The following is a 23,573-nucleotide window of genomic DNA, read 5'->3' on the forward strand; positions in this document are numbered from 1 at the left end:
ACAAAGATTCAAAAAACCCTTGTCAGTGCAACTATCACAAACTCCAGCTGCAGTTTTCATTGCTATTATATTATTATCCTCACACAATTAAAGTAAAATACCCTCCTCCTATATATACTGTATCCCCAAAAGAAGAACGCACGGGTTAGAAAATAAATCAAAAGAGCAACGACTCTTTGTTGCCTTTCCAGTCCCTCTAATTATGCTACTACTTTCCATTTAACTTTAAAACTATTACAAGGCTCCTGTTCAGACCCCAGCCCTTTGATGGCAACAAGTGGTCTGAACCAGCAAAGTGCCCAAACGTCCTTTTACCCCTTCTTAAAGGGATGACATTTACACATTGCAAATTTCAGAGTAACAGCCGTGTATTCGCAAAAAGAAAAGGAGTCCTTGTGGCACCTTAGAGACTAACCAATTTATTACTTTAGTGAGCTGTAGCTCACGAAAGCTTATTCTCAAATAAATTGGTTAGTCTCTAAGGTGCCACAAGTCCTCCTTTTCACATGCAACTTCACAGGTTTTAAATCCAAAAGGAGCAGTTCAGCTGGTCAGACCTAGTTATGTAATGAAAGCTATTTCATTTTACAAATAAAGATTTATATTTTCATCAATCTATATTGCTATATTATTTATAATACTAAGTTGACCACAGTGACATCTTAAACTGCACGGATCCTTTAAAAAACATTTTGCGTTACAAAAATAAATCCAAGACTCAAAGGTAACTTCAGTGTCCATATGTTGAAAATTTATTTATCTCAAACTGTGCATAATGGAATAAAAACTTAAGTTGAATATGTACCTGTTATAAGGATGGTATTAGTTCAAATATATACATGGACTGTCGGCAGACTGATTTCAAATAATACAGAGCCGAATCTTTAAAATACAACTACGGAAAATGAGAAAAAAGAACTTAAAATATCATCACAATAAATTTACAGAAATATTACAAACCATAAGAAAATATTTCAAAACACAGTAATTTCAGGGTTTTTTGTTTTTGTTTTTTTTTGTTTGTTTTTTAATCTGAACAGGATGAAGTTTGGAAACAAAAAAAGCTATTATAAATTAGCAAACGGTGTGTGAACCTGCATGGCAATTTCTGCTTTTTAACAATAAGTAAAAAACAAAAACAAAAAAAGTACAATCTAAACTCTTGCCTTTTATAGCAAGACAATTCAGTGGTTTTGCAAGTACTTATCCTACCCTTTTTTGCCTTTTGTACAATTGCTAAAACAATTAAAATGTCCAAATTTTGTAAAATAATATCCACTCTTTCTACAGCTGCTATAAATTCAGCTGCAGTTATCACAATGCTCCAAGTAGACTGTTTTTATTTTTATTTTTTGTTTGTTTTTATTAATTGGCAAATCCTCAAGTTTTTTTCTTCTATCTAAACAATGGACATTCTGATTGCCATGTTTATTTTGATAAATACTGTACAAAAGTTGCTTGCAAATATTAAAACATTTTTTTCTCGTCGCTTTTTGAGACTAGCTCTAAATATTATTGGTAAAGACTTCTGCAAACTTTCTGCAAAGTTCCTACCGTTTCACTAGAACTTTTTAAAAGTTTTGTGTAGTTTCTTCCCCTCCAGAGCTATACAAGTTCCTTGTTGGTTTTATGTATGCCCTCCCCAGTTTTCTCTGTACAAAAATAGTCCAAAAAAAAGAAGAAGTCCAGAATCTCTAATAAAAGTGTTTTGTTTGTTTCTTTGTTTTGTTTACCTTCTCTCCCCCCCCCCCCCACCCTTTTGTCTTACATATGTGATAGAGGAAGTGTGCCATTAATGGCTGTACCAGGAACAGGTGCACTCTGGTAGTGTTGGGACATATGAAGTCTGCTTGGGGCAGCTGGTTCCGGTACTTCAGCACCTGGTAGATACATGCTGATCATGTCCCGAAGGTCCCCAGCTTGGCATGGAGCCCTTGAATGGGAAGAAGAAGTGACTACGGGGGGACTCGAGCTGGACTCCGTCTTGACCACCGAGCCCATGGATCCCAGGGCCATCCCCGGGGTCCCTTGCTGGGAGTAAGACATGCTGTAGGTGGGCGATCCGTTCATATAAGTCTGCGAGCTGGTCATGGAGTTGTACTGCAGGGCGCTCACGTCGTAGCGGTGCATGGGCTGCATCTGAGCCGCGTTGTGAGCGTTCAAGCCCGGGTGCTGCGGATAGCCCAGCTGGTCTTGCATCATCCCATAGCCTCCGTTGGTCCAGCCGTTCATGTGAGCATAACTGTCCATCCTCTGGTTCACCCCAGCTCCCAAGGTGGCCCCAACCCCTACCCCAGTGGTCATGGTATTGGTGCCCGGTGCCAGCAAGCCCCCGGGCAACGTGTACTTATCCTTCTTCATGAGGGTCTTGGTTTTCCTCCGGGGTCGGTATTTATAATCCGGGTGTTCCTTCATATGCAGGGCTCTGAGCCGCTTGGCTTCGTCAATGAAAGGTCTCTTCTCCGCCTCGGATAAAAGTTTCCACTCCGCCCCGAGCCGCTTGCTGATCTCGGAGTTGTGCATTTTGGGGTTCTCTTGGGCCATCTTCCGCCGCTGGCCCCGGGACCACACCATGAAAGCGTTCATGGGTCTCTTGACCCGGTCCGGGCTGTTCTTCTGGTTGTTGGCGGCCGAGTTGGAGTTGCCCGTGCCTCCCCCCGAAGTTTGCTGGGGGGCGGGAGGCTTCAGCTCGGTTTCCATCATGTTGTACATTCAAACAGCTCTTGCCTGGAACAAGCCTTCGGCAGAGAAGCGAGAAGCAGCAGCCGCCACAAAGTCCCAAGCTGGACTTTTTTTTTTCCCCTAGGGAGGGGTGTGGAAGGGGGGAGGGGGACTCCCCAAAAACACACACTTGGCTCAGGATTAGCGTCTTCCTCTTCCTCTTGGCTGATGGATTAATAATAATTATTATTATTATTATTATGATTATTACTGGAGCCTGGGTTTTTAAAAAAACCCCAACTTCTTCCTCCTCCTTTCTCCCTTCTCCTTCTTTCTCTTTCTGTCTCTCCACCTCAGTCTTAAAGAGCCAGCAAACTACTTTCCCCCCTTTTGCAAACACACACACTCCCTCTCTCTCTCTCTGCCTTGACAACTCCGGATACTTTTTTGAACAAGTTAATAGACAACCATCCATGTGATGGGGGCTTGTCAGGGAATAAATGCGTTTGCCCTGGCCAATCAGCGCGCGCCGGCTCCTCCACTGAGGACAAGTCTCTACCCCTGGTTTTGCATGAAACGGGGCGGGGGCTCGGAGCCTCCGCCGCCGGGACGGGTCTGCGGGGGGAGGCGGGTCCACCGGCAGGCGAGGCAGCCACTGGGAAGCCTTTGGATCTCCTCTGACAGCAACAGGTCACGCACGCCTTGGGGAGGAAGTGGGTAAACAGCATTGTTGCTACATTTAAAAAAAACAACAGGAAGAAGAAAAAAAAAAAAGAAAAAACCCCCAAACCCTGGTGTTGACTTGGGGCTGAGGGAGAAAAGCAACTGGAGGGAGGCAGCCAGGTACGGGCACTGAGAGCTGTGCCAAGCTCTCCTTGCAGAAATCGGCCAAAGCTCCGTGCGTCGTTGCCCTGTCCCCCTGTATGCTCTTCCCCCCGCCCCTATCCAAGCCCCCACTGCAGTGATTAACACCCGGATCTCTCTCTAGTCACTCAGCACCCCCGTCGTTGCAAAGGGGGCTGCTCGGCAGCACAGATCAGACCCCTAGCGCTGGGGCTAGGCTGTTTGGGACTCCTCCATTCCAGTCAGTCCCAGTCCTGAGGAAGGTGGCGAGTCTGATCCCACGTTTGAAGCCCTTTCTTTTGTTTCTCAAAGGCAGGGAAGTTGGATCGCGGTTCCTGGGGCCCAGGGTTTGGCTGCATTCTCCCACCCCCCCCTCACCGTCTCAGGCCCTTCTCCATTCAAACCTTGGAAATCAACACAAAGCGTCCCCCACATTCAAATCTCTCAGCCCCTCCCCCCCGAAGAAAGCTTATTTAAACAAAGGGGGAAAACCAAGTGAAATAAGTGGTATTTTAACGTATCCATCAGCTCCCAAATTGCAGGATCATCCAAAGAAGGGAGAGATTGAAAAACAAAAAGGACAAGCAAGCCCCCCTGCCCCCCGCCCCCGATCTGTCCTAGAAGGGGATCGACCCCCTGGCCCCTTATTCCTCGGGTCTCAAGTACTTTCGGTGACTGTCCCCAGCCTGGCCCAGGTGCTGGGAGGGAGCGTGGAGGTGGGCTGGGTTGCGGGGAAGTGGGTAGGAGAAAGGGGGCCAGCGAGAGGAGTGGGGCCTGCGCCTTGGACTCGGGAGGGTAATTTTAGACTCTCCCCCATTGTCCCGATGTAAAGATTTCAATAGGTGGGAGCTCAATGCTGGAGAGAGATGGCAGCACGTCCGTTACAAATAGGTAGTTTTGTTTCCCTTGTTGTCACTACACGGCGCCAAACAAAGCCCCAGCTAAGTTTACTTCCACTCTCTTGTTGGGATCTTTGTTGCGAAAATGCACTTGACTACAAAGCAAGGAAGAAAAGAAAAGAAGAAGAAGAAGAAGAAAAAGCAAAAACGTTTCGGTGCTTAAACGACTAGGGGCTTACCCCCCACCCCGGTTTCTTCAAATGTAGCGATTTGTATCGACAGGCACGTTCCGTTTGTTAACTCGGTAAAATAGATGATTTTCTTTCCCCGGTCCCTCTGCGCCCACTTCCCCCTCTCCCCTCTCTCGCCTTTTTTGTACCTGTGCTTGTGTGTAAACGTTCTGAACTCAGGCTGTCCAATCCAGTCGGCTAAATCTGCACCCCGATCGTCAACGGACTTCTCCAGCTTTTTAAATGAAGTTTGTTTCAACTAACAGCGCTGGGGAGAGGAGGGCTGAGGGCAGGAAGGGAAAAGGGGGGCAATCTCCCCCCCATGATAGTAATTTTATTTTACTCTTTAGAGAGACCCACATATTGTAAAATCTTCTATTTTTAAACTGTTCATCGGATTAAACCAAAGAATGACTTGGAAACACACACACACGGAGATGAGATATATTGAGAGGCTGCCCAGTACTTTCTGAGCTAGGGGTTTCAGGTATGGGCCTGCTGCGCCCCCTACTGGTAGATTTACCTCCCCGAGAATGTCCCTCAGTTTACTTTTAAAATGCACTGTTCTGAAATAATAAAGGGAAAGAGAAGAAGAAGAAGAACCGGAAACCAAATAATTATATTAATCTAAATAATAAATAAAACCCAACAGCATGAATGCATCTGTTTTATGGATTATGCAAATATAACCTATCAGAGTTAACGTGTTTAATTCGAAAATGTACGTCTAGCCCATAGACTGACAGGTTACACCATAGAAAAATAGGTGCAAATTCAAGATATAAACGAATTCTGATTCTCCAGCCACTACCGAGGGCACACCAAGTATTTACTTGGTTATTGTTTATGCTTTGGTCTGCACTCGATAACATTATTCCAAAAAATCTTATGGATAATTAAGTTTGAAAAAAAGGGGGTGGGGGTGGGTGGGTAGTGGTGTTTGTTCATCGTAATACATTGATCACTGGTGGTTGGTGTTAGCAAGTCAGTCTTATTTTTATTCTCGGCTGTAGTTATAGAGACAGAATCCGTTGTAATTTTGTGTGTGTGAGATCCTCAGCTGAGGCAACACAAGGAGCGATTTTACACATAACTAGATGCATATATTTGTGCCTGAACTCTATAATAACACAGTGAAGAGGTTAAAGTGGCTGGCTTGGCTCTTTCTTAATTGCATTTATCATATAAATAAGGTATGGAAATACCTAACAATTGTGTTATCACGAGTATTTACAGCTTTATTTTAATTAACGGTGTTTTTCTTATCAATGCAATAAACTGTCTCAGGCATATATACATAATAATGTGCTATAGAAAATAAGATAAAAGCGATAGCTCTTTCAGAAAATTCCCCCAGTTTCCTATATATATCTATATGTGTGTGTGTATCTCCATATATCGGGTTACTGGCTATTCCTTTAAACAATATAAAAACCATGAAATCGGAGTACTTCAATCTTAATTTATTAACAAGAATAACAACACTCTGTTGAAGAATATAGACATTTTAAAAGGGAGGCCTGGAGAAGGCTGGTTTAATCTGAATGGATTTTAAAATCGTTGCCTTTGGTATAATTTATGGAAATGAAAAGTGCTTACGTTAAACAAATAGTCTGCAAATGTTCTCAGCGATGGATTGTAAAGCAGTCACGCTTATTCCTAGGTTATGAGTCTATTAACAAGAAAATTGATGTTAACTACTTGGATTTTTATTTGTTTACTGTTCTGACACAGGCTCTACCCACCAATTTCTTATAAAAGCCCTGAAGATACAACCTATCGTGTTAACTGTAAAAGAAATAATACCTACATATTATTTTTGTACTGACCCCACTAGTAACAAATCCAAAGCAAACTATTAAGCAGTCTTGTGGAGATTGAAGATTGCAGCCCCATTTTTTGTCCTTAGCTGCAAATAGAGGTTTAACTTGCAGTAATTAGGTGAGAACTAGCCAAGCATCTTACTATTATGATGCTTGTTAAAAACGCTTCTTTTCTGCATCTGCATTTGAGTGTGTTCCCCTCCAGTCTTAATCTTCTTATGGAAATGAAGGCGAACGGCAGGGAACCTGCAGAGACTTAGAGAATGTCCTTGTTAACTGGAATTTCTCAGCATTGCTAATTAGCAGAGTTTGACGACCACCAGTATTGGGGAAAGCTCTGTTTAGCCACTCACAAACCCTTCCGAGGAAGAGCAGACTAATTTTATTTTGTAATTAAAATCTGAAAAGGGCCCTATTTGATAGTTAGGGCTATGAGAGTTTTATCTCCCTGTGAAATAATTACTGCCTTGATAACTCAATTTTCTGCAAAATGTCAACTGTGAGCTCCAAAAGTTTTAATTTCATTACGTTAAAAAAAATCTGAAGACGAAAATGTACAGAAAGATTTCCCCCCCCCCTCCCCCTTTCCAATTCTGGAACCAGTTAACTAGACAGGAGAAGCTAAAGTTAGCCAATGGAAGTTTTACCACGTTCAGTATAACCCAATCTCCAGTGACTTTAAAATACCACATGGCAAGTGGTTGTAGTGCTGATGAGTAAAAGGTGGGGCGGGGGATACCCTAAAATATTTTCCCCCCCACAGGAAGGTCTCCCAAATAAGAACACCAAGGAAGGTTCAGGCCAATACTGATGTAGTTCTGTTAGCGAAGCTTTGTTCACTTACATCCATTAATAAGGATGGGGGTGGGGGATTATTATCCTGTACTGAAGATATTACAAGTATGAGTTAAGGTGATTAACCATTTTCTTTAAATACCGCGATGTCATGAAATCTTAAAAGTATGATATATTATAAGGAAAACAGACCACTGTTTGTGCATTCCGTGAAGCAACTGATTATATATATATATATATATTAAAAAAACAACTAACAAAGCGTCTAATATTTTGTTTACCTTTTTAAGTTTTCAAGGAGGGGAACCCTCACAACCTTAATCACAATCTCTGAGCAATGAAAGGCACCGGAATAAACTTCAAAACTTGCGTTAGACATGACCTACTTTAGGGTGACGCACCAGCACCCCTCTCTCCAGTCTGAGTCCTGCTTTCTAAGCGACTACAAAACCCACCCCATTTTCAAAATTCTACCCCTAGCCCCGTGGGTAGCTTGTTTGTTTCTGGAGGGAATGAGGATGCGTGGAAGGTGAATTATTTGGGGTGGGGGGAAGGGGACACGCTGGAGCAAGCATAATCCACCCTGCTTACATTTTAGATATTTTTTTGATTATTTAAAACTGTTTAATCTGCTTTTTGTTCCTGTCTGTCCAGCAAGCAGCCCGATTGTACCGCTCAGAAGTGGTATTATATGTACAAACGAACAAGGGGGTGGGGGGGGGGTGGATGACAAATACTTCATCCAAACCCAATTTCACCCAATAATTTCATTCAAGGACTCTAAGGACCCTTGAAAGCTGCGGAATGCAGAGCAAGCTCCACATTCCTCCCTTGTCCCCTCTTTCATCCTAATTCTCACTAATGAAATCTAAAAAAGAGCACACGTGCGGCCCGAGAGGAAAAACTAACTATATTGAAAGTGTTCACTCCTGCGAGCATTCCAGTTGCGACAGCACAAGAATTCGTGATATACAGAGCGATCAGATTGCCTGTGCTGGGAGCCTGGGACTAGAAAGCGATTTAATTTAAATCCACTACCAGAGGTTCCAGTGGCCTCATCTGCCACTGGAATTTATTTCACCGCAATGCAAGGTGCCCATTACAAACAAACAAAAATCCTACAAGATTCTGATTTGATATTAAACTTGCGTTGCAAACAAACAAGCAAAGCCTTTGAAATTTAAAAAGACCCCTTCAGCCAGATTTCTCCCTTCCTCTAGTGGAACAAGAAACAAAATAAAGAACCCTAAAGCCTGGATATAATTTAAAATAGATAAAAAATACAAGATCAAGAGACAAGCTTTCTCTCTCTCACACACACACATACACACACCTGTGAGAATAATTTTCAAAGGCATCTAAATAAATATCCTACCGTTTGACCAGACACTCCTATGCAATTTGTCTTAACTAGCCAACAGCTTTTTAAAAATCCTTCAGATTTTGTCCACTCACCTGGGAGATAATATTTCCTACCCCCTCTTTCACTAGAAGATAAACATTTCCCATATTTATTTATTCATTCCACAATCCTATCAATACAACAGCAATCCGGTACCAGTGTTTAGCATAAATTCATAGGTTATTGCACAATATAAATGAGTAAAAGCATAGTTAAGTGTAGGCCCTTTACTGTATATATAGACCCTTTTAACAGGATCCTTTTTGGCAGTCTATTTAGAGTTATCTTTCCTTCCTAGTTTTGTAAGAACAAATGAGTTTTCTTTTCCCATTGTAACTGAATAAACTCATGTATATTAAACACAAAAACCTCTCCTGAAGAACGTTAACTGCTTGATTTAAACCCACAAAAACAGGAGCATTCAGAATGAAAGGTTTCCAATTCCTCTTTAACTCTCCCAGTATTGCAGAACATGAAGGATGGGTACATTCTCAGAAAATCTCAACATCTGGGCATGGATATGTTCAATCCAAATATATTGTCCATTGCTTAAATTTGGGTTTGAGATTTATTTTATTTTCGACTCTTTTCCCAGTTTTAAGGAAAATGCTTTTAAACAGTATCTGTCATTAGGACCATGCATGGCATCAAAATCAAATGAGGTCTCCTTTGGAGCCAGTACAGTTTTGATGGAATTTTTATGGTTCTTCCACTGAAATCATGACTCCCAAAGAAGCTCATGCAATTTCAATGGAAATGTTTGCGGCACAGCCTGAGGTACTTCAAGGTTGCTTTTCTCCTCAGCGCACCTCAATACACCCTTGGAGCCTGGGGCATTGTTTGAAAAAGTACAGGGTTAAAAAATAAAAACTTCCAATAATTCACAGATCACTGACACCATCATCCATAATGCAACCAAGATGGTGCCTTTTATCTCACTGAGTTCTTCATAGTCCTTAATTTGGGGATCATTGACAGGACAGACGACAATGCCTCTTTCAGAACTTTTCAGTACTCCTTTTCTTTTTGCGAATACAGACTAACACGGCTGCTACTCTGAAACCTGTCTTTCAGAACTGTTATGATCTAGAATGACAATCTCTACATCTAGTGCATGGGTTTATTGACACCATAAGCTCATTGTGTCACATTATCCTTGTGATTTAAGAACTCTCCAGCAACCGACTAGCGATGGATTTTAATTCACATTATAGACTAGCTGTCTTTTATGTAAACTCATATTTAAGGAGTATTTAATCTGTAGAGCATAGAGACTGTGCACATTTCCCATTTATAAAGTGCCTTCCATTCAAGGATCTCAAAGAGCTTTAAAAATATTATCGAAGCCTAAGAACCGTATGAGGTAGCATTTCAAAGGGGGGTACAGAGAGATGAGAAGTAATTTGAACAAGGTCGCCAAGCTGAGGGTAGAATCCAGAAGTCCAGACACTCTCCGTCTCTTGCTCTAACCACTCATCCCTCTACCTTCCTTGTTTGATGAAAACAAAGTCTATAAAAGTGAGGGCCCTTGATCCAGAGCGAGGTTACAACTACCATTATATGCATTAACAGATGTAACAAGCAAATTATTTTTGCCAAACAAAATTATCTGGACATAGAGCTTCTCTGATTTCTGTAACTAGAGCTGTCTGATTTAAATAAACAAAAGTCCCAGTGAGCCACAATACTTATGTGTCGATTTTAAGAGCTTAGCACCTTGAGTCAAGATGTCTTTCAGGCTTATAAGGGTGCCCTAATTCCCACTGAAGTTAATGGGGGTTTTGCAGTGAACACACGCAGACTGTATAGTGAAGGGTGTTCCACCTGGAGCGACATACACTGTCTGAGGTCTTTGGGTGATACCGATGAGACTTCCCAGATATGGTCCAAATTGGCAAGGATGAGTGCTCTGTGCATGGTTCTCACACAGGGCTCTGATATTCTATTTGTACGAGAACAGCAAACAGTTCCTTGTTATTGAGGGAGGATGCTAAAAAGCCAGATAAAAGTGGGCTTTAATGCCTGGTCCTTGGGAATTTCTTGCCGTGCCACAGGAAGGGGGCTGAGGGAGAAGGGTTCCAAGGAAAAGTAAGAAAAAACAACCCTGGAAATTGGCAATTAAAGTTGGTTTTAGATTGTGTTCTTACATTATGTTTTCAGAAACACTGGAAATCAGGATCCCTTCCTAACTCCAAAGGAAAAGAAATATTTTCTCTATAACACCAAGAGGAGACTAATAAATAGAGATTATCTGTAGAGCACCATTATTCCCAAAGTGTTTTCCAAATGTAGGGCCCAATCCTAACTCAATGGCACTAGTCGCATAACTAAGGCTGTATCAGGCCCTTCAACTGATACAGACTATGTCTAGGAAAATCAACCTCTAAAAACTAAATTTGGTTAAAGCAGTGACTCCTGAGCTGTGACTTTATAAATCAAAATTTTACTGAGAGAGAGGGGGCAGTTTATGGCTCAGCTATAAACCCCCTTACAATAGTTCTTTGTAAGGGGAACACTAACAGCACCTCTCATAGAATTGAGTTAATCATTCACTTTTCAGTGAGAGCTACTAAAATTTTTGCAAACTGCCTCCTGATGTTAAACATTTGGGTATAAACTGATCTGATTTTTTTTTCATTTCCTGTAATAATGGTCATTGACCTATAATATCTCTGTTTATAGCCAGCTTGATAGCTCTTGACAGATCTATATAGATCTATACCTATATCTTTGCTTAGTTAATTTCAAAGTTACACATTCAATGCATACTAACTAAGAAAACAGTTCACAGGAAAAATGAGAATTCCGATGTACCGTGCCTTTGCTATTGTATGCTCAAATAAATTGGTTAGTCTCTACGGTGCCACAAGTACTCCTTTTTTTTTGCGAATACAGACTAACACGGCTGCTACTCTGAAACCAGAAAATACACTGTCTTTATTTTAGCAACTCTTACTAGAAAACTGCTTTATTAGGCTTTCAACCAGAGAGCAAACTGAAAAAAAAAATGGAGAAAGCATATTCAGTATAATAAACAGTCACTTTTTTGGGAGATGCTATTCATACACAATATCTAAAGTGAAAAGCTTATTAGGAGACCAACTAATGTAAGAATCATAAAATATTAAAACTGCTGCCTTTTAACTTTGCTCCAAGCTGCCAACTGGTGACACAAAATAACCACAATTTAGCAGAAATAATTTGGTTTCAATTAGTGTTTCCTCTCAAATGCAGTACAAAAAAACCTGCATTGGGGTTTTGCACTGCACCTTGCAACTACAATAGTTCAATGAGTTACACTGAGCTACACAGAGTCCTATATCAGCCAAAAAGCTGGAAGATAATGTAGCACTTTCCATAGATTTCGGTTAATCTTTTAAAATCATTGAGGATTTTTAATTTGACCAATCTAAAGGAAAAAAAAGCATGTCTCAAATGATAGAGTTAAACTAACGCTTCTTCCTCAAATGTATACAGAGTGATTTTGTGTGTGTGTGTGAGAGAGAGAGGGGGCATCCCCCCAGTTTTAAAACATGGTCTTTTAGGATATATTTTCCAAGTAAAACTGAAGTGTTAAATTCTAAATAAAAAATATCTGCCAATACTGGCCTCTTCTAAAATATCTTGAGATGAAAAAGATAGCAAAAGCATATGCCTCCAAAAGGTTTGAATTTTATGATATAATTAGAACTATTGGATAGCAAAATCATTACATAATTATTCACTTGTTTAAAATACTAGCAAAGGGATCTGTGTTTTAATGATGATCTGGTATCCTAATATAGAGTATCAGTTAGGGTATGTAACATTATTGCTACTGCACAGACACTCAGGTTGTCAATATCTAAGTCTGAGTTAAAGCCACATGCAGGAACTAGAAGTGCTAAAACCAGTGTTTACAAATATATAGGGAAATGTCTTTGTTTAATTTCTAGTTATTAATTGTTAATTATTATTATTATTGTTTATGAGAATATAACCACAAAGAGTAGGCAATCTCCCTTTAGCGATTTCTGGTTTCGGTTATTTGTTCATCTTGAATTTTTATTGATTTTCCATGTACCTTTTTAAAAAAAGAATCCAAAACTTTTTCGGACAGTTCTCTAACCTTGACTTAAATCTCTTTCACATCATCTCATTTTAATTGCCAATGTATTTTATCTTTTTAAAGTTTTTTTTTTTTTTTTTTAAAGGGAAAGAAGAGCCATATAAACCCAGATAACAAGGTTCTTGCTGTTCCCATAACTGGTACTGCTCAGCTCCCACCGTGTCCAATAGGGGGCGCTGAGATAACCTGCTCAGCGCCGCCTCACATCTGAGCCCAGCACCAGCCCCAGAAGAAGGGAGGACAGCTTGGAAGCTTAGCAGGGTCGAGTACAGATCTTTAGTCTTCATGGATAAAAAGAGATTAAAGGCTAAATTCTTTTTTTGTATCAATTTTAACCAACTACGAAAATGTAGAGCTTTTATCCTTTGATGTTTCCTAGAAAGAAACTGTTATATCAGTTGAGAAATTACATCGTTTCAGAGCCAACACACCCAGCCACAGAGTGGTAAAATAATTTAATTAAAAAGTAATAATATGAAGACTTGATCTTCTTTAGAGGCACTTAAAAGCTGGCACAAGCAGCCTCCCCTTCCCTTCTCCCCACTGTTTCAAATGTTTTCTGAATTGCCATTACATCTGATTAATTATTTTAAAAAATCAAATAACTCTTGATTATGGCTGTTATTCATGGTTAGTAAGTTTTGGGGGTTTTCTTCTTCTTCTCCCCCCCCCGTCTTTCCTTTATATTATTCCTACAAATCTACTCTAAAGGGGCAAGGTATCATGGCAAAACCAAACCATTTAAAAATAATAAATTTACATCCATTTATGGTACCAAGCCTAAATAAAATTGTGACTGGTTCCCCACTACAAAAACTCTTCACCTGTATTTAAATAGCATGTCTTTAATTACGGCAGTTGGGGATGTATGAGGCTGAAATGAAATTAGCAGTCATTACCAGTCCTTTAACTCTGTGGTGCTTTTGATCAGCACTAAATTAGCTTTCCAGTCCTAACAAAGGCTCTATAGCAAGCACTGGGCTGTAAATAAGACAGCTCGACCTGCCCTCCACACCTTTTCTCTTGTCAATCACAGCTCTATCATTCAGCTCAAGATTAACCTTTATCTATCCAATTCTTTAAAAAAAATAAAAAAATAAAAATCGCACAACTTTGCTAACAGCACCCAAAAAGAGCTTCTCGCGAAATGGTTTCATAATTAGCCAAAATGTCAAAATCTGCCAATTCCAAATCAATTTTATGTGTATTAGGAGGCAGTAGAAGATTCAGGTAGTTACATTTATTTCTCTATCACTTCCTCTGAATGGCCACCCCTCATGTAGTGATCTGCTCACGGAGAATCCCCGTTTCTTTCCTGCCTTCCAAGAATTATTTTAGAGCGCCTGTTTTGGAGGACCGGGGATGGGGAGAAATCTGAGGCTTTTTGTAAAGGCGTGACTCTGCTGAAAATAATCAGTTTGCGCTTTGGGAAGGCTGCAAATCAGCAAGGGGGGAAAACAGCTGCCTTCCGGTAGGAGTCAGGTAGAGGCTAATCTTCACGTTACCATTAGGGGGCGCGAGAGAGCAGGTCCTAGCCTTATACAGCTGGCAGCTTGCCAAGGAAGCTAGCCGCTTCATCATGCTATACCTATATATTCTCAGGTAATTTCCCCCACCCACGCCCGTGTATTCCCCTCCACCACACACAACACCCCTTCCGTGTAAGTGGCCCCAAATAGGAGCTATTTCCCGGAAACCAAATTAACAGGGCATCAAATGAAACAGCAAGATCTCTAAACCGGTTCCTTCCAGGTAAATGTACATTCTACAGTTTTGATCAAGTTCTAGCCCAGACCTCCTCTCTCCGTATCCTGCAAAGGGGTCATGCCAAATCAACCAGCATCGTTTTAAACACCCAATAGGTGGAAAGCTGACGATCACCTCTCTTTGCTCAAAGCTGAATAGGTCACAGAACCATTTGCGCCACATGGGGAGGAGAGGGGGAAGCTTTTGCAAGGCAACTAGTCCTGCCTAGCATTCAGGATGCAGCAAACTAATGCACAATTCACTTCACTTTAGCAAAACGCAGACGTCTACATGCCATTCCCAACATGTAATGTTTCATCCCCAGACTTGCCAGTTACACGATTGGTAAATGGAGGTACATTTCCAGATTTTTAAAGGTCTCAGGGAAGAGGGGAGGGGAACCGTGAATGTCAAAGTTCTCTTGCAACTACTTACATGTCCATGCCAGATCAGGGTGTTGTCGAGTAAGCAGTTTGATTGGCAGGATACAGCGAAAGTCCGCGTGGACTCTTGAGTTCTATTCAGCCCCGGGGGGTTGATCACTTTTCACCGGACACAGGCAGTTGAAGGAAGCTTTCACGTCCCCTTCTCTTCTCTTATCCTTCTCCATCCAGGACAGAGAACGAATCCATTTCGGTTTTTCTTCCCCCGGCTCTCCTTCCGTTTGCCTACACATCCTCCAAATCCTAGCCCTAGCTTTTAACTGCAGTCCCTGGAACAAGGGGGGAAAAATCGTTTATGGTTTAAAAAAAATCCAAATGGCTGATTTGTGTGTGTGTGCATTATAAGAAAGCACCCACAACAACAAAAAAGTCACTTCTCTGTCCTCCACCGTGAAGCAGAATAATAATAATAATAATAAAAAAGCTTTATATTTTTGCAGTGGGTATTCAAAGATAATTTGATGCCATTGTTTCTGCTACAGATGGTTCTTTTTAATACAATAACACTGCTCTTTGTGCGTACTACACACAATAAAAATCGAAAGCGTTCTCCTGAATAACCATTTTGTTCTCGCTTGTATAGGGCCAACAAAAGCTACCGTGAGGTAATGGGTTCTGTTTATTGAAGCCATAGAATAGGGGTCTGATAAAGATTTTTTTTTATATAGGAGGGGAAAAATAAAGCCCTCGCAAGGTCGAACTGATCTCTTCATGTTTTTATTATTATTATTAACGTTTTCACCAGTAGATTTATTTCAATTGCAGCTGCAGGGGTTTTCCCCTCGAGTACTAATCAGCCCAAACATCTGTTTATTTTCATTTGGGGAGATCTGCAGTTGTATCCAAAGCTAAACATCTAGAGTTTACGAGGGAGTGGGGCAAAACAGCACACAGGCGAAGGCATGGCAAATGAGTGACGGAGAAACCAGGTTAAGGAGAACCTATATCTAATCTTATCTGTCTATCTGTGTGTGTGTGTGTGTGTGTGTGTGTTGTTTTTCAATCTGCTGTCCACACACACAAAGGCATAAACTGATCCTAACGGACATCAGGATTAGCATAAAGTATTTTCAATCATGTTAATAGGCAGGCATGTATCTATACCCCCACACAAGCACGGTACAGATCCCCCACTAGTCTGATTAAAACATGACGCATTCCCCATCAAAGTTCCTACCTCCTCTTTAATTGTTTTTGTAAATAAGGATATTTAACTAGTCCTTTCTCCGGCGCCTTAGGTTTACCCCGAAGTGTATCTCAACCACCAGAAATAGAAAGTTAAAATGTATCTAGGATGCTCTGAGATCTACCAGAGTTCGTTTCAATTGCTAACTTCTGCTTAGAAATGAATACATTAGCAACACTAAAAATGATATTAGAGGGAAACACTAGGAGGCAGCTTTTTATTTGCTTGTGAGTTGTTTCATAGGTCACGAATTCTGCATCCTGAAATCGCCCTCGTTCACCTCATTTTTGGATTTGGTTACGGCTGAGGTCTGTATCAAGTGCAAGAAAGCCCCAAAGCAAAAGAAAGTGCTTAGACAATAGGTCTCTGCGGGAAAGTTGTTAGTCAGGGCCTGTGTTTGTCTACCTTTCTATAGGAATTAATGCCACAGCTCTCTGTGCCTCTGTAGCCCGGACTGACAGTAATCCACCTCTGTGACTTCTGCCCTTTGTGTTTTCATAAAACTGGGCTCACTTGTAGCAAGACAACAGCCCAGAATAATGACTTTAACCTTCAAACGTTCTTTAATTAGCTTTTTCAGCAAAATAAAAGATGCTCAAATGAGCCCTTTGACAAAAATGACCTGCGCCTTCAAACTCCACTTTCCCTCTTGGAACTAAAACGTTATTGGTTTAGAACTCATCTGAAGTCACCTAATAAGGATTATTTGCGAACCGTTACTGACACGCCAATTAAAACTTTTCCGATGGAATGATGGAAACACAGATAAGCATCAAAACGGAAAATTAAACTACAGTATTTGCACATGGCTTGTTTTGCACCAATCAGTTTTATACCTCAGGATAAACATCTTAGCACCAGCTTGCTCAGAACTAAAGGGGGAAGACGGAGGGGACCAGTTGAAAACTGGTTTGATCAGTGCAAACACCTAATGAGAAACGTGAAATGTTGCCCCAATATTTACAAAGATTACTACCATATAATCGTGACTTCAATAGTTCAACAGTTTTAAACAGAAATATAGACACACATCTATATTTCTATATTATACAGATTCTCAGAGGGTCTGCATTCCGAATGCGATATGGACAGCTTTTATTTTACAAGCTTAATACCGACGAGTTCATTTGCACATAGCTTCGATCCGTTCACTTGCAGTTGCATTTCGCTGAGTCTTATGTAATTTTGCAATAGTATTTAAATACGACAAGAAAAAATAATAAGTGAACACAACTCTAAAATGCACGAGGCTTAGGAAATCGTGTAAATACTTCACTGAACTGTAAAATTCAGGAAGTAATTGAGAAACGTTATTTTATTACTCAGGCCAGTGAAGGAAGTAGCCTACTGGCAAATATGGCATTTTTTCTATCTACAATGGGCCTTTTGGTTAACTCTGAATCAGACTCTGAAAGCTTGATTAGCTTACCGAGGAAACATGATTCACTCAGACAAAACCTCCTGGTGACTCAGATAGCCAACGTCGTGGTGAGATACTGTGTACAAATCTTGGTAGGGGTTTACAAGAAAAATTAAAAAGGCACTCCCAATAATTATGACAAAGAGATCACCAGAAACGTAGGCGGGAAATATGAAAGCATCTCTTTAGCCTTAAGCACTCATTTGGTTTAAATCTCAATTTGTACATAACCAGAACTGAAACCATTAGTTTGTAGGGACGGGGTTGCCGCAATTGATAGATATGTACCAATATATAATACTTTCTGGAGAAGAGAAGAACCACAAATTGGATTGGCTTCTAGAAAACAGGTCTCTACATGTATTTTCATTCCATCCAGCTCAGGTTTCTGGCTCAGACACATACTGGAAGCATTCACTGTAAACTAAAGTTTATTTCCCGTCCTCTGTAGTGTTACTAAATAATTTACCAAAGTTTGGCTTTTACAGCGCACGCTTAGCTCGCAATAACCCCGCGAATCCAGGAACAGAGATAAGACAACAGATCACTTCAAGGCTGCGTATAAACGTTACACGTGCAAGCCCAAAAGAAACGAAACATCTGTTTCATATTTGTGCTCTTTTCCTTGCTTGAATAGCCGTGAATGAAGAGTAGCTGCCCAATACCGCTAATATGTGCCAAGGGAGTGAATAGATCCGCGGGGGGTTTACCTGGAGTGAAAATACTGATCTCTAAATTAAAGAATGGAGGAATGTGTTTCTGTAACTAGTTCCTTGCAAAGTCGTGGGGGTTTTGCACGGCTATCATGTTTTTGCTTGTTTGTTTGTTTGTTTCTGGTAGTCCTTTTTCCGTAGTTTAATCGAACTCATATCCACAGGCAAGACTGTTGTATAAAATTTAGTCCCCCAGCCTACCTTCCCAAGGGAATTAAGTTGAACGTTTAACGGGACAAACAGGTCATTCTTTTTAAAATGTGGATCGGTGACAAAGGGGTTGAAGTCTAATACCAGCGGATTTCTCTTTTAACCGCAAGGTGCACATTTGTTCTCCACCATCCTGAAAATTACACACTGCAACCAAATGCAGATTTCCAGAAGTGCGGTTTGAAATGCCGCTTTTTTGACTCGTTATGTGCAACGCAGGTGGCCGCAAAAATAGCCGTAGGGCACCAATAGTGCAGGGAATTTGGGGTACGGTGGACGGATCTCCCTGCCTGGATTTTCGAATCAAGAGTTTTCCAGGAGCCTGCATTCAAAAGCAAATCAGCATGCTGCAGAAGGGTGCCCCAGGTTTTAGTTTTTAAAACTTCACACAACATCCCAGAGGGAGACTGCCGAATTAATAAGGTACAACTTTAGGGCGAGACATAGGAAGCCAACCTTCCCGAGTCCTCCCTCAACTTTCTAAGCGCAACGAGGTCCTCAACTCCTACAGTCATAGGACCATAATTTGGACAGGAAGTGTGTGTGTGAGAGAGAGGTTTGCTGCCAAACTAGGAGCTGTAAGAGCAGTTTGTGATCAGATAACATGATTAGTCTTAAAACCCAAGGCACCTAAGACTCTAGGCGTTTTGGAGCAGAAAAAAGGGAAGATAAATACTTGACGTCCAACCTAACTGTACTGGAAGCTGTTTTAAAATATGCCGGTGATAAATGCTAAGGGAAAAGCATGACCAAGGGCCAGATCCTGCCGCCTATATATACCCGAGTAATCGATAGGGAGGACAGGGGCTCATTGACTACTTCAGCGAGTAAAGATTACTCAGGTGAGTAAGGGCTACAAGATCGGATCTCCAAAGTATTAGTTGTTATAACCTGCACGTGTGTGCTGCAGTAGGATTCGGCATCAGAAACGGGGCGGTTATCACAGTTTCTAGGTATTTTTTCCCATGCTGAAGTTCACACTGTGTTTTAGAATGGTTTTGTGCAATATCCACCTTCGGTTGTGTGTTGGAGGGTGGCTTTCAAAATACAGTCATTAGCGTGATTATATTTCCTTCACTTTCACAGGAGACCGAGAGATTAAAAGTACTTTTAATTGTATAACCTAAACCTATAACTCCACAAACTGCAGCCGAGTGCCTTAATGCTACTTTCCCATTCATTTCTTTAGGTGCTTAGCGAGACATTTTTTTTCATAGATGGAAAATGGGCCCCAAATGATCACTCCCAGTCCTTCTTAGTTCACTTTTCATGAAAGTAGCGCACAGGTTTCCAAAGAACCAGTCTCTCTCTCTCTCTCTCTCTCTCTCTCTCTCTCTGTGTGTGTGAAAAGCCACAATCCTTGGCAAGGTCATAAAAGCCCCCCACAATCCTACAGTGTTAAAATAATATTTGTGAAATACCGAGAGCGCCCTTTTGTCCCATAATATGATGGCAAAAATTTCAAACAAATTAAAGGTAAAGCACATATACAAAAGCAGCTTTTGTAGGGCTGCCGGTTTGAAGACACAGACATGTCTTTCTCCGTGTAGAAATGCATGGCACAATTTTAGAAGGGTTGCCCGAAATAAAGCCAAGTGCAGAGTTTTTAAAGGGTTCGGTTTTCCCCCTGATTGCTAGGACATACCTGAGACGTCTCATTCTTTTATTACCACAACATATTCTTCGCTATAAAAAGTCTTGCCACCAGTTGCTATGGTTAGCTATAGGGTCAAATGTACCATTAAAGAAATGTAACCACTGACTGCAGCAAAGAGTTTCTCCTGGTAGAAAGACGAAGAGGTCCGGAACCCCCACCTACTGTTTCAGCCTTTTAGCACATTCATTCCAGGCGCGCCATACCTTTATAGACCAGTCTCTTTAGATGTCAGATATTTGTCTCTCTAGATATTTCACTGCGAAGGCTTGGGCTTGTTTTGCAAACTAATAATCGGCTAAAGTTTTCAAGTGAGTGAAATATCGAATGAATTCCTATAAAAGTCTGCATTAAAGAGATGCTCGTTAATAGACTCCTGAGCTGTGTATGTGTCTACATAAGTAAACACTCATTATATATTGTATATATCACATACACAGTATACACCATCCATAATCTATGACACATATGATATATAGTATTATACATATGATATATACACACAGATATACACACACATATAACACACACACACAATACACACACACAGAGATATATAGAATGTATATATGTGTGTATATTGTGTGTGTGCATATACATCTATATATATATACACACATATACATGTGATATACATATATATGGAGCAGATTATTATATATTAGCCAGGAGGAAACTTTCCCCCTGGAATTTGCAGGGAAGGATCAAACCTTAGTTGGAAGTGGAAAGCACTTAATTGGTAGTGTCATATTTGGCCCTTTTCTTGATCTGTCCACCTACCTCAGTTAAGAGATAACCACAACACGGACAGAGTTCTTTCACAGATATTTATCTCTGTGGTTTCATATAGTTTCCCATCATCAATATCCCATTATAGGAACACAGATTGATCTTTTACATGGATCCCCTAAACATTACACATGCCACGACTGGCTGCTTGTGAAATTCAATTGGAAACCTCAGGTACCAGGCCCTGCTTTGGAGAGCCTCTCCTCATGCTTGCAGTCAGATTGTTCATTCTCAGTTTTTCAAGGACTGGGGTTTACATCCAGACACTACAAGGCCAAGAGTAACAAACAAGGACTGAGCACGTGTCCAACGCACTGTACACTGCCTCCCTCCCTCTGTCCTTCAAACAGGTGAGAGACACCAAATGGGAATCCTACTTAATGGTTTGAAACTCTCCATCAGTGTTAATCGTACAGTAGCAACTTCCAGGGTCCTGATATGTCACGCTATCTAGATTACAACTGCTTCAAAGAATATTTGATAATTGAAACCGAACAATGTGCAACCATGAGGAGGCTCTCCAAATCAGGGCATGGGACATGAGGTTTCCAACTGAATTTCACAAACACACCATCCAGTCAGCAAGTCATGGCGCACACAATGTGTAAGAGATTTATGTAAAAGATCAATCTATGTTACTATAATGAGCAAATGAGTAAAAACTAAGGGGGCCATAGCTGGCACTGAATTAACCAAGTATACAGTGGGTTAGGCATCAGCCACTGCTGTCAAATGCAAGGCACAATAACCTAGGAGGAGGCAGCTATACAAGAACAGATGACTGGAATCCAGAAAACCCCAATTAACCTCATTACTTATTACAAAACTCTACTATTTATAGACTGATTTTCCAAAAAGTTAATTTAAAAAAAAAATCGGTTGGACTATTATATTACATGTTTTGCTCAAATCACCCAAATCAGCATTGCCCTTCTTAAGGTCAGAGGAATGTATTTTAAAACATTCATATATTAAATAAATATGTATTGTTATTTTAATAGGCACTGTGGATAGTTTAATTTGTATCTGTATTAAATTAAACATATGGTGAACAGGGTATAATAGATTTTCTATAATTTAGCTGCCAATGTGGCAACAGAAGCCAGTTACTCTCACCAGCAGACTTGTCAGTGGTTTGTTTACTAGCTTATTTGAATTAAAATAAAGCTTCGCTTCTGCTGACTGCACATCATTATCTATGAGACCATAATCCTGCTAGCAAATCCTATATCTTCCAGAACTGGCTCTTTTGTTTGGGATTACTGAGAGCTTAGCCTATAACAAAGAGGAATAAGGCATCCCTCTCATCCTGGTAATTAAGTGTGGGGAGTAATTTAGAAACAAACCCAGAAAGATGTACAATTTGGAGTTATATTTCTATACAGAATTGAGGAACAGGAGAGGCCAAACACTGATTATGTTAACATAATGTTTAAACTATTAAACTACTGTACTACAGGAAGCCAGCTTTTAAAAATTATTAGCAACTATCAATAAAGTATAAAGTTGCTTTACACAAGAATGAATTTTTTTAACCAATCTAAAGGTATGTTGGAAAACTTGGGTGGGGCTTAAAAACTGCAGGCTATTTAAAATCTTATATTTTATATATTATATATACACACCTTTTACAACATCTCATTGAGCAATTAAAGAACATAAATTAATCTGTGTTAAAATGGTATTTTATTTTATAAAATCCTGCAGCTGATTAGCTGGTTTTGAATAAGAATATTGGTTAGGAGACATTTTGAGCACACTTATTAAAATGCTGTATTTTCAAACAGCAGGGATATCTATTTTCTTTTGGATAAATAAAGAAGTGGTTCAAAATGGTCAGCATTTTACACCCATCTTGGAAATAACCCGAACATTCAGGAAAGAGAATGGAGTATATTTTAGCCAAGGTGTAACCAGTCAAAACTATATCAATAACATATAGATTGTGCGACTCTGGGTACATTCCTGTAACTCTGTTCTCTCTCTTTCTGAAATGTTATACATAAGTTGTAGAATTGCACAACTAGGTAATGAAAAAAAAAGGGGGGAGTGCTTAGTACTACATAGATAAACAATGTCTATTTGCAGAAGACAAGTAAAGACAGGGGTTGATTTATGAAAGTCTTCAACATTAATTGTCACAGATGGGAATTCTGAGGACCTCTGTGAGCCCAAACCAGGCCCTAGTGAATTATAAAGCAGGTCCTTAGACTTTAAAAACATTTAGGCAAAGTGACAGTTCAGAACATCTGTTAGCCTTCTGTCTGAGTATACACTGGATGTCATGGAGTGCACAGCTGTAGCCATTTTCTGTTTCTTTTTGCAACATCTGTCACAGCAGTACAGTAATATAGGTAATTATCAACACCTCATATAAACTGCTATTTTAATTTTTTGAATAAGTAAAATTAGCATTATAGCCTTTTGCAAAAATAAATAAATAAAATAGAGAAAGATATCTAATATTTTTCCCTTTTAAGACTGAATGACAGATCTGATCACTTGGAAGAGTGGAAATTCAGAAAAATTCTTTGCAACAAATAAGGGCCTTAGGGTAACAAAAAAGAATTAGGTGAGAACAAGAGAACAAGTTTAAATGCTCTTTCTCTCTCTCTCACGACATCTGAGTCTCATCTGTCATAAACAAAGAAGATCAGTAACAGGAAAAGATAGGAAACCACTAATCATCTATGGTTTTCACCATGCAAAAG

General features: G+C 40.3%; 1 protein-coding gene across 8 annotated transcripts in view; it reads right to left on the bottom strand.

Annotated features, from left to right (window-relative positions):
- Nucleotides 1–23,573, bottom strand: part of SOX2 (SRY-box transcription factor 2) — a 107,924-nt gene that overhangs the window by 29,514 nt on the left and 54,837 nt on the right. For 6 of the 8 annotated variants that reach the window (XR_012160719.1, XR_012160717.1, XR_012160716.1 and 3 more), the window contains exon 2: nt 14,883–15,159. Coding sequence is in view for 2 of the 8 variants with exons in the window: in XM_073359286.1 (XP_073215387.1) it covers nt 1,765–2,712 (948 nt within the window). In the remaining 6 variants the exon portion in view is untranslated. Of the gene's footprint in view, nt 1–996; nt 2,887–4,722; nt 4,741–14,882; nt 15,160–23,573 lie in introns of those variants that run through there. The other 2 variants (XM_073359286.1, XM_073359287.1) reach the window with 2 other exon arrangements.

The sequence above is a fragment of the Lepidochelys kempii genome, chromosome 9 (genome assembly GCF_965140265.1).
Source record: "Lepidochelys kempii isolate rLepKem1 chromosome 9, rLepKem1.hap2, whole genome shotgun sequence".
NCBI classification, from domain to species: Eukaryota; Metazoa; Chordata; order Testudines; family Cheloniidae; genus Lepidochelys; species Lepidochelys kempii.